The 12,747-nt window shown below is 37.6% G+C and overlaps 1 protein-coding gene across 1 annotated transcript; it reads right to left on the reverse strand.

The window, feature by feature from the left end:
* Positions 1-7,310: 7,310 nt before the first annotated feature.
* On the reverse strand, positions 7,311-9,662 carry LOC121761378. Its single transcript, XM_042157036.1, has one exon. The coding sequence runs from the start codon at positions 9,291-9,293 to the stop codon at positions 7,311-7,313; it is 1,983 nt and encodes a 660-aa protein (XP_042012970.1). The 5' UTR covers positions 9,294-9,662.
* Between the last annotated feature and the right edge of the window lie 3,085 nt (positions 9,663-12,747).

Here is a 12,747-nt window from a genome sequence, read left to right on the forward strand (position 1 = left end):
GAAGACTTGATATGTTATGCAAGTTGAAGAAAAAAGATAGCTTCAAGATAGAATGATATCTCTTTTTTTGCAAAATGAGTTGCAACTGTTATGTTACTTTTTCTTGGAATCAGTTACTGATGTTGGATAATATTAGATGTTTTTGCAAAATGAGTTGCAACTGTCATGTCTTCGTATAATCTTAGGTATTTTTAGTATCATGCTTACCTAGTTTGGTGGCCTCTTTTTGATTCTTCAGTTTAAAACAAATTTTTATTTTATTATCAATTCTTACATAGTATTAATTTATTTGTGGTAGTATTTGCTAACTTTGAACTTAATAATCTGTAGTTAGTAATAAATGCTTGACATCTTCTGTTGTTGTTACATTATATGTTGCTTTGGTATATTATTCTCAGTTTGCAATGTATATCTGTCATCAGTTTAATTCTAGTAATTAGTTATAATGAAATGCTATTTGTAGTCTTGCTTGTATCCTTTTAGTTGATGCAGATTGTCGTCTTGCCTGTGTCCTTTTGGTTGCTGCTCAACTTGACTTGTCTTATTACCTGTCTACTTGGCTGAACGGTTACTCTTATGTGAGAGGGAATCATTGAGATTGAGTCAAATACTATGCATGCAGATTCACTTGGCTGCAATTTTTTTGGTAAAATGACTTGAGGATATTATTACTTGTAGAATATTTAGCCTTGTGATGTTTCTGATTTGTTGTGTTGCTCAGCTTCAGTTGATTTTTATGAAATATTGAAGAGTCATCTCATTAGGTAGAAGCTATCCATTTGTTTCTTCTTTCTCAAATATGTAGACTATTTTGCAACATATTTATATTGCAAGTGCTATCCTGAAATGCAGTAATCATGATGCACTTAGCCACATTTTGGTATTGCTGACACACAATATGTAAATAACGTTAATTCTAGTAATCTCTGTTACAAGATGACTAATAAACTCTCAATTTCATCAAGCCAATATCCAACTTAGCCGATTAATCAAAAACAAAATTCAAACTCTCATTTTTATCAAGCCAAGATCCAACTTTGTAGTTCAACAAAAAACTAACTCCAAATTGGAATTAGGCTGAAGGAAAATAGTGAAGAGTGTTTATTGAATAAGTCGTAAAAAGAGTGTATATTGAGTAACAACAATCATTGTTTTAGCATTTTCTCAAACAGCTGGGTTGCAGGCAGGAATGATCAATTAAATTCCTCACAATCTTAGTATCAAGCAATTCATTATCAACATTCATAAACTAATTTTACAATCAAGTACACTTAATCCCTCTTAAGTACAATGAAACCAAATCTTAAGCCCACCCAGACTGCATCAATTCTCGGGCACTACAACTCCTCGACGAATGGACTCTTCGACGCGTAGATGGCTCTTCCAATTTGCCTCAGCATTGAGGTTGTGAATTTGAGAATTGAAGAAGAGAAGTTGAAACTGATTTGGAGGGATTTCACATATTGAGAAAATGAAAGGGATTTGATGAAGAGAAGTTGAAACTGATTTGGATGAATTTCACATATTGAGAAAAATGAAAGGGATTTGATGAAGAGAAGTTGAAAGTGATTTGGATGAATTTCACATATTAGGGAAAACAATTCTGATTTTGAGAATTGGAAGAAGAGAAGGTGAAATTGATTTGAAAGAATTGCACTGAATGAGAACACGAAAGGGAATTGAAGAAGAGAAGTGATGTTGATTTGGAGAATTGAAGAAGAGAAGATGAATTGAATTGGATGGATTTCACATATTAAAAAATGGAAAGAGTAGGTGACGTGGAGAGAGAAAGAATGGCGCTCAAGAGGTGCTCACAATGAGCGCCCAGCATATCATCTCTCTCTCTCTCTCTTTCTCTCTCTCTCTCTATATATATATATATATATATAGGGGGTTTTGATCTATACAAAGCTCATTCTTAATACAAAAATACAGAACAAAGCATTGAAATGTCATTTTTAAGTCATCATAAGCTTATTTTACGTCATTATAGTAATGATGACATAAAATGATCTTAACACGACCTCAAACCCGAATTTTATAATATGACCTAAAACTACTTTATAATGACCCTCCGTGTTTTTATTTAATTATTGACCATTAGATTGTCAAATCTCATGGTCAGGATTTAATCTGGATTTTGTATTGAAATCAATTTTTGTATTGATCATTTTCCTATATATATATATAGGGGAGCGTTATTCTCCTATTCATCCCTTAGATCCTTTATTCTTCTTAGTATGAGCCGTTAGATCTCATTCATCAACGGTCCAGATGATCTGCATTATTACACTATAATGGTGCATTATTAGTCGGTGTGCATTATTCAACTGAAAATCTGCATTATTACACTATAATGGTGCATTATTAGTCGGTGTGCATTATTATTCTGTGTGCATTATTCAACTGAAAATCTGCATTATTAAATGACACGTGACATCAATCTAACCGTCGGATGACAAAATCGTGGGGCTGAGATTAAAAAGAACAATAGAACAAAAGATACAAAAAGGAAATGAATACATCCCTCGTGGGGCTGAGATTAAAAAGAACAATAGAACAAAAGATACAAAAAGAAAATGAATACATCCCTATATAGGGTTTAGATTGATGTCACGTGTCATTTAACAATGCAGATTTTCAGTTGAATAATGCACACAGACTAATAATGCACCATATAAGTGTAATAATGCAGATTTTCAGTTGAATAATGCACACCGACTAATAATGCACCATTATAGTGTAATAATGCAGATCATCACAACCATCCAATTTAAGGATCCAAGGGCTGTGATTAAAAAGAAGCTTGGACTGAAAAGCTGCGAAGGACCTTAACACACCCCTATATATATATATATATATATATATATATATATATATATATATATATATATATATATATATATAGGGTTGTATTATATACCAAACTAGTTTTAAACACTAAACGTCAAACACATCATTATATAATAATGCGGAGTTCATTACAACTTTATTTGTAGTTCATTATAGGGAATTCTGAGATTTAAAAACAATGACATCTTCATGCATAATTTAGAAATCTGAAGTTCATTATATGTTTGTTATTAGTTCATTATACTGAACTCCATGTTATCATATAATGATGTTGTTCGGCGTTTAAGGTTTAAGATATATATATATATATATATATATATATATATATATATATATATATATATATATATATATATATATTCCAAGTTATTTCAGTTCATGTTCAAGACTGAGAATGTATAATTTAATATTAAAATATTACTATAATTTGCAATAATAAAATAATATATTAATATTTAAGTAGTATTAGCTTCGTTGATAAAATATAAACATGCATTAACTTGCACATACAAATATCTAAATATCCAAAATCATTGTAAATATTATACAAATGTAATGAGTGACGGATCTAGAAATCTAAATTCGAGGGTAGGATACAGTAAAGAACTAATCAAAAATCATTTTAAATATTATTCTTAATAATATATAGTAGTGCGTTATATCTCTAACTCACCCTTAAATTGCTAACTCAACTAAATATTAGATATTAGAATTTCAAATCAAGGGCTAACATCATTCAATCCCGAGTATCAGTACACTGTATAGAAAATGTCAATTCATTTTTACTATAAATGGTAGGTACACCTCACTTTCCACTAACTCATTCCACTCACATTCTATTATAAAACTAATATATAAAAATGGGTCTCACATTCCACTATCTTTTCCCACCCACTTTTCTCTTGCCTTCTTTGTCTTGTGCTTCTTTTGGTAAGTCTTTGTGACACTCCCCCTCAAGTTGAACAACGACATCTCCGATGCTTAACTTGCTTAAGACTTCCTTGAACATCTTTGGGTTTACTGTTTTGGTAAGGATGTCTGCGAGTTGGTCTTCTGATCTGACAAATGGGAATTCTATAATCCCTCCTTCGATCTTTTCTTTGATAAAGTGACGGTCCACTTCCACATGCTTCGTTCTGTCATGCTGAACCGGATTCTCGGAGATGCTGATAGTTACCTTGTTGTCACAGAATAACTGACTTCTTCTTTTGGGGGGAAGACCAATCTCAGTGAGCAAACGCCTTAACCACATAATCTCTGTTATACCACTCTTGATTCCTCGGAACTCAGCCTCAACACTTGATAATGCTACCGCCTTCTGTTTTTGCTTTTCCAAGTAACTAGATTTCCTCCAACGAAGGTAAAGTATCCTCCAGTAGACTTTAGGTCTATCGGGTTGCTTGCCCAGTCGGCATCCGTGTATCCATCTACTTCAAGATCATCATTCTTCTTCAGCAATACTCCCTAACCTGTTGTACCCTTCAAATAACGAACTAAGGGCATCTCCAGTGGCTTTCGCCTAGCAATAGCCCAGCCACAAACTCCTCCTGCCACATCATCAGCACTAAAAATCCTCCTGCCACATCATCAGGACAAGCAAATAGTCCAGCAATAGCCTAGCCACATCACCCCTAATTATATAAAACAAATAATTGACAATCACACAAAATACGGAATTAAATGTACGACACAGATACGAGAAAATTCTATAATATTATTTAAATTAAAAAAAGTACAATAAAAAAATACATTAATTTTAAAAAATAATTAATTATAAAAAATTACATTATTTTAAAAAAATTAAATTCGCTCGCCGAACGCTCGCCGGTCCTGAGCCTGCAATGGCGGTGAGCGGACCGGAGCGCGCTCGCGAATCGGCCAACGCTAGCCGATTTTTTCGCCGAAATGGCGCTCGCCGGTTCCAATGGTTCGGCGAGCGGACCGGCGAGCGCCGGAAATCGGCTAGCCGGCCTGCTCGCCGCCATTGGAGATGCTCTAATGGGACCATTTTCCAGAAATTCCCTTGCAAGTAGATGATATTTGGCTGCCCCGAAATCAAGAGATGCGTGCTTCTTGAAATCCATTCTATTGCTCCGGCCTCATCAAGAACTAATTCTTCTAATGTTTGTGAAAGGTTAAAGATTACATAGAGAAGAACAGCAGTAGCTGAAACTAGGGGTGGGAAATTATACCGAAATACCGTAATACCGGACTTACCGTACCGGAAAAATACCGAAAATACCGATTTTTTGATATACCGCAGTTTCCGGTATGGTATGATACCGTACCGCAGTGTTTCGGTACGGTAACGGTATCAATTTTTCTATACCGCGGTATACCGGTATACCACGGTATACCGAAACTTCGGTATATACCGAATCCACGGTATACCGGTATACCGATAGATTATAATATATATATATATATATATTAATATTAAATATGTTGTAATATATATATTACATTTATATATATATTATATTAAAAAAATTTAATACATCAATTAATACAATAAAATTAAACATTCAAATGATAATTTATTCAAACAAATTCAAAATTAACCTGAATTATTTTTTTATCAACTCATCCTATTAAATATAATAAACACAATAGCACATAACACCGAAAGAAGATTGGAAATACGATATCGGGAATATGTTTCAACATAGCACATTTGAAAGAATTTGTATTAACTCACACCATTTAGTATATGATTCTTTGTGTAATGTCATATTCCAAATATACAAAGTAATTAAAAATTTTGTTTTATTCTTCGTCCCACTTCATAAAATGTCAATTAAAAATATGTGCAGCTGAAAATGAATCAAATCGTTTAATTAGTGTTTAATTCATTGTATGTTATCTTATTTTATATACTACTTAAATTGAAGGATGAATAAATAGGATACTGATCAGTCATTCTTAATTCTTAAAGAGAAATAAATGTCAAATTTAAATTACTAACTAGTGTCACGCCCGTGCGATGCACGGGTCATTTTAATTTCTTCATATTTATTTCATTTTGTGAAATAAAAGTTGTGAAATGATAAACAAAAGAATATTCGACATCCTCTTACTTTGGATTATACTTTTTCAATCACATTAACCCCACATAGACACAAGAGTGTGTTTAAATGCTACCTTTTCTTAAAAATGTCAATACGATCACATTAAAATTTCAACACATATTTGTGTTGATATTTTAATAAACTGTCTTGACATTTAAATATCAGACTTAAAATTAAAAAGCATTTTAAATCTGTGAAAATATGAATTAACCGTTGAGTTATAACTGTAGGAGCAAGTTTACGTTGCAATAATTTAATATTGCACTGGCGAGACACTTTCTAGTCGAGATTCATTTCATTGCAATATAGCGACCCTATACACTAAAAACCCAAACCTTGAAACCTAAATCCTAAACCCTTAACTTTAAAATATACTCATCATAACCAACAAATGAGCCAAATTTTGATATATGTTGAATTTTAGTATTTTCACATAAAAAAAATTATTTGCTAGTATTTTAAAAATCTATTCAAATCAAAGGAAGACCGCGCCTTGTTAATATTTTTGAGAATTTGTATGCATGTTTATAATGATAGATTGAAATTAAAGTCTAGGGAGAAAAATTGAATCTTTATTTAATTACACTTGTAAATCTATTTGGAGATTTTATTTATAAGACCAATTATTACTACTATTGGTCTAAATAGCCAAAAATAATCAATAAGTACCTTCATTTTATCATTAACCACGATTATGGGATAAAATTCTGAATATATATGTAATCAAAATAATCCATAAATATATATTAAAAGATACTTAAAGATCAACATCATCGGCAACAACAAATATAATATGATACTTGATAACATGCTAACCAAAATATAAAATTGAATAGAGTGATGGACAAATTACCGATAGCAAAAAATAATGAACAATCGAGAAACCAATTAGTAAATGAACAAATCAAGAAACCAATTATTTTTCGGTATACCGTTACCGTTACCATACCGTTATTACGGTATACCGTACCGTGTTTCGGTATACCGTATTTTAACGGTATACCGAAACACGGTACGGTATACCGTAATAACGGTATGGTAACAGTATCAAAAAATATCATACCGAATTTCCGGTAATTTCGGTATACCGGAAATTCAGTACGGTATCGGTATTGAATTTTGTCATACCGTACTTTCCGGTACGGTATGCGGTATGGCACGGTCGGTACGGTATACCGTACCGACCCACCCCTAGCTGAAACTGGAGTGGAGAGCCAGAGTATGTGAGCCAAGCTATAAGTAGAGAGTAGAGAGCAATGCAAGAGAAATAATGGGAGAAAGTAGCCATGTCAACTATTTGGATTTGAATCATTTGATGAAGAAATCCATTCCTCTAACAAAGTACAAACACAACAGCATTACATTACTACAAATGATCTATACAGAAAATTAGTGGTACTGTTTGGAGACTCTCGATTGATACAGCTCGAATCTCTTCTTCGCCTCATACACCAGCGTAACAATGCCCTCATCCTGCATCAGATGATGCTGCTTCGTCGACCACTCCAGCGCTATCAACACATCTTCCTGCGCCAGCGTCTCGCTATCCGGCACGTGCATCGCCAGATAGCACAGCAGTATGAACGACGGTATCTGCACCATCTGCTCCCCGAAGTAGATCAGCGGGATCAGATGCTTGTGCCCTCCCCCGCTGATGATCGACTTGCAGTGCGTGTCGTGGAGGAAATTCTCCGGGCAGGCGAACTTGTTCAGCCCCAGCGCCGCCTCGCAGCTCACCTCCGGCTCTCTGTCGTCCAGGAGGTTCACCAATGGCGGTATGAATCTGGTTTCTGTTGCGCGGAATGTTCGAGCTAGGTTTCCAATTGACCTAATGCTCGGGATCAGCAGCTCGCAATCTGCTTTCTCTACGATTCGGAGGAATTGATCTACCACGCCTTTGGCTACCGGTGCGGTTGGTTTGAACGCCGATCGTCTCAGATCTGAATCCTGCTCGGCCACGGCGGTGATTTCCATTAAGGCCATGGCGGAATTGTATTTCACTTCGTCTTCCCCCTTTTCTAGTAGTACGGCGAGGCATAACAGAGCTCGTGACTCTGTTATGCTTTTGCATACGGATACGTTTCCTGCGCAGAGGTAGCGTAGGGCTCTGGCTGCCATCGCTTTCATCTCTGCTTTAGTTGCAGGATCTTCGAATTCTCTCCTTTTAATGCTGGATCCAGGTAATCCATGACCTTTGTTTTGTTTGATGAACTGGTGACTCTGTTGTTTATTCGATTTAACACTTTTTTCGCCGGCGTCGGAGTGGCTGATCGGAGACGGAGACCCGGTTGTGGCTTTGTGATGGATCGGCAACATGGTGGATTTCATAGCTATGGTGTTGGTGACGACATTGTGCATTTGGCTAGGCATTTGATTGTCCATGGGGTGATCGGCGACGCTGTGATGCTTTTCCTCTGTTTGTTCATTGCCTTTAGGGTTAGGGTTCGGGTTCGAATTCGCCATCACAAGGGAGTGGATCGAGTGTTTGCTGGTGGCTATGGCGTATTTACTGTGCTCAGGGATGGTTTCGAATGCGAGGTGGCTGACGAGGAGGCGGATGACGTTGTGCTGCGCGAACGGATCCTGACATTTCCGGTGGTTCGCGGCGAGCTCCGACAGCGCCCACGCCACCACAATCTGCACCTTCATGTGGCCTTCTTTTAAAATCTTCGCCACCACCTGGCAAACGCCGGCGTTGACGATGACCTCCACGCTCTCGGGATCTCTCCCGAGCAACCCGATCGCACGAGCCGCGTGTTCCTGGCCTTCCATCCGGCCTTCCTTGAGCAGCTTCAGCAGTGGCACCACGCCGCCCTCCTCGATGATCAGGCTGCCGTAGCGGTCATTGTCTCGGGCGAGGGAGACTAAAGAAGCAGCGGCGTCGGCGCGGTCATCCAAACTGCCGGAGCAGAGGATGGCGATCTGCTCCCAAATGAGGCATAAAATGGGCTCGTTGGCGGCGATTGGGGGTAAGCCGAGGTACTCATCGTCGCGGTCGTCTGCGGGGGCGGAGACGCGGAGGAGCCAGGAGACGTCGCCGATGGAGTTGTCGAGCTGCTGGTTGATCTTCTTGAAGGCGGCGAGGGGAGTGATGGTGAAGATGCGGCGGATGCCGTTGGAGCGGCACTTGAAGACGAGGGTGAGGGCCTTGTCGAGGACCTGCTCGGTGTCCTCGATGATGCGACGCGTGGGGCGCTCGTAGAGGTCGCCGCTGGCGCGGGCGGCCTGGCGGAGAAGGGTGGCGAGCTTCTCCGTCCTGATCTTGATGTCGTTGCATTCCCCTTTCATGAAACTGGCTTGATCCGACAGCTTGATCACCTCGTCCGCGTATTGGATCGGCTTCGCGAGGATCTGCTTCACTATGTCCGCCATGATCACAGCGGACCGCACCACCTCCCGATTATGATAAAATTCGCATAAACAATCTTCTCTTCACACCATTCACGATCTCCTCTTTTCCAGATATTTCCTTAAAAGGGGTTTAGCAGCGATTGTGATTTGTGCATGGGAATGGGATTACACAGATAATGTGGGAGGAGAGGAGAGACAAGGCTGCCGCGGCTGTGACGGTGGTGGTGGTGGTGGAGATGGAGAGATGGGAGTGGTGAAACGTAATTGTTCTCTTTCTGTGGTGGTTTTTTTTGTCTTTGCATTAAAACCAGGAAAAAAGGAGCCACTGTTACAACCTTATTAATAGGGACGATGATGCCCCATCGACCTTTAAACTCCCAAGCATTAAAATTTCCCCATACGAGTAATAAATTACTAGTACTACTTCCATTTATATTTGTAGTATCAAGCAATTGCCCATGATCGACTAATCTTATTTTCATCTCCTAAATCTAGTAGCGTCGATTTATAATCAAAACGACATTGCATCCCCCTATTTTATATACTCCAATGTTGCAATTGTTGTATATCAATTATTACTGGTAGGCATGTAATTCAATTCAAAATTCTCATATTACTCTGTATAGCCCAATAAATTTATAAGATTAGTGTTCAATATTAGCACGAAAAAAATTTAATCTGAATAACCCTAAGCTGAATAATCTGTAAACCGATAAGGTTGGTTTGAAATTAACATGAGCTCCATAGGAATGGCCCGAAATGAGATAATTCTCATTATTTAATTTTATATTTCATTACCTTTTTCAATTTAAAAAAAAATAATCAGATAGATTTACTTTTTCAAATATACATGAAAATATATTTAGATCCATTATTTGAAAGTTATACTCGTTATTCTATGATTAATTTGAAATTTATTGCTAATAAACGTTTTTTAGAAAAAATTATTCCTACTATGGAATGGGAAGGAAAATATACCACAAATTATAGGTAAAAAAATTATTTAATTTATAAAAGGATATATTATAAAAAAATATCAGTAAATATAAAATGTTTTCTGTTTTAACTAGCTAAAATAGTTGAATTGATATATAATAAATTTATACATTAATTATATGATAGTTTAAAATTTTTTGCTAAATAAATTGTTTAAAATAAAAATATCATTTCTATATGGTAGGAGAGAAAAAGAAATGGAGTACAAATTATAAGTAAAAAAAATTATTTAATTAGAAAATTATACAGTAGTACTATAAAAGGTAAAAAATTATATAGCAAAATAAAAATATTTTTTACGGAGAATATTTTAATAACAATTAAATTCATTTATCTAACCAACAGTTAAACTTTTTGTATGTGAAATTGTGACACAATTTTTTTTGGTAATAACACATCTTTTCTTTGTTGAAAACGAAAATACGTTTGGCGCGCCAGCTCGCCACACGCCCCTCGCTAGGCGTGACGCCCACTCACCGGGCTGCGAATGAGCGTCGTCACGCTGACGTAATAAATCAAATTTTTTTTAAAAAGTGATTTTAATAAAAAAATTAAAAATTAAAAATTAAAAAATAGTCATATGACCGTTCAACGGTTATTTATTTATTTATATATTTATTTTTTATTTTTTTATTTTGTAAATACTTCTCTTTCATCCTCATTATACACAAAAACACACGTTTATCCTTCTCAAATCATCTCCATTTCCTCTCCAATTTTCATCACGAAATGTCCGGCGACGGAAACTCTGGCGGCTCCGGCGGCTCCGGCGGCTTTGACATAAACGCGTTTGGCTACCGGGGGGCATGTACAATGTCTTGGGTGGTTCCGGTTCCGGTTCGTCGACGCCGGCGGCGTACCAACCACCCCATTTTGATGTGGATGCATGCGCTTGTCCCTCCGCCCCGAGGTATTCGCAGAGATTATCCCAAATTAGGGAGGATTATCCGGATGAACCCAATCCAGAAGGAGGACGAGACGGTGGAAGCTCCAGGGTTCGCACATTCGACCTCGTGGAGGAAGAGGAGGAGGCGGCCGAGGAGGAGGATGTAGGCCGTCATCCATACAGCCGCAAGGACACGATGGCTATGTACAACGCATGGGTCAGCGTCTCGTACGATCGCATCGTCGGGAATCAACAAACCCGGAAGTGTTTTTGGGAAAAGGTCACCGACCCTACAACGAGATTAAGCCAAAGAGGTCCCGCCGCCGCACATTGATGATGCTCCGCAATCATTTTGACCGAGTCGACAGAGAAGTCAAAAAATTTTACGGAATCTACAATAATGAAGCGGTGAATTACCAAAGCGGAGCCAGTGGAGCCGACATTCTAAGAGCGGCTTTGCGAGTCTTTTTTTACGACAACGCTAAAGAATTCAAACATGTCGATGTTTGGGAGGTGTTTAGAGACGAGGAAAGGTGGGCTGGCGGTGTCCAGTCCAACACATGCTCGACCTCGAAACGCACGAAGCACACGGCGGGTGGCCAATACTCGTCTACTGAGGGCGGTTCAGGCAGCGCCGCACAAGAGTTTGACTCACAGGAGGTTGAAGGCACGGCCACCGATGCAGGGGTCCTCCCGTGGGCGCCGTCGGCCGCAAGGGACCAAGGCAGCGAAGGCGGCTAGAGGGAGGAGGGGCCGAGGCGAATCAAGCCAGGTGGGCTCGGGCTCGAACAGCCTAATGTCCATGTATTTGGTCGCCACGATGGCTGACACTTCTCGCATAACGTCTCCCCAATATCAAGCTCATCTTGCCGGAATTGAGTATCTGGCAAGACAAATTGGTATTCCGCCTCCAGTTAGCTTGAGTGCACCGCCACCGCCTTCGGGGGATGATTCCCCGGCGGTGTAGTTTTTAAGTGTGTAATTTTTAATTTCTAGTATTTTAAATTATGTCTTATTTATTTATTTTTTTAGATTTTAATTATGTGTTTTTTTTGTTTGGATTTTAAATTATAATTTTATTTTATTTAATAAAGTGTGTTTTTATTAATTGAATTTGTTGGAAATAAAAATATAAAATGAAATTGAATGAATAGTTAAGGGATGAGATGGTTAAGAGATGAAGGGTTGCAGGTACTGTCTCTTAGTTAAGAGATGGGATGAAAAGTACAGTGAGGTCTATGAATAGTGAAGAGATGAGACGGTTAGGCCATCCACAATAGAAATAGCCCAGCAATAGCCCAGCCATAGCCTAGCCACTGCCACATCATCAGCACTAAAAATCCTTCTGCCACATCATCAAAACAAGGAAATAGCCCAGCCATAGCCTAGCCACATACTATCCACATCACTATTAACAAATATATACAAAATGCAATAATTAACAATAACGCAATATACGAAATTTAATTTACGAGACATATACGGGAAAATTCACTAATATTAATAAAATTTAAAAAGTACATAATTAAAAAAAATTACATAATTAAAAAAAATTACATTAATTAAATTTACAAATGAAAATTTAAAATAACA

The sequence above is a fragment of the Salvia splendens genome, chromosome 13 (assembly GCF_004379255.2).
Source record: "Salvia splendens isolate huo1 chromosome 13, SspV2, whole genome shotgun sequence".
Taxonomy (NCBI): Eukaryota; Viridiplantae; Streptophyta; class Magnoliopsida; order Lamiales; family Lamiaceae; genus Salvia; species Salvia splendens.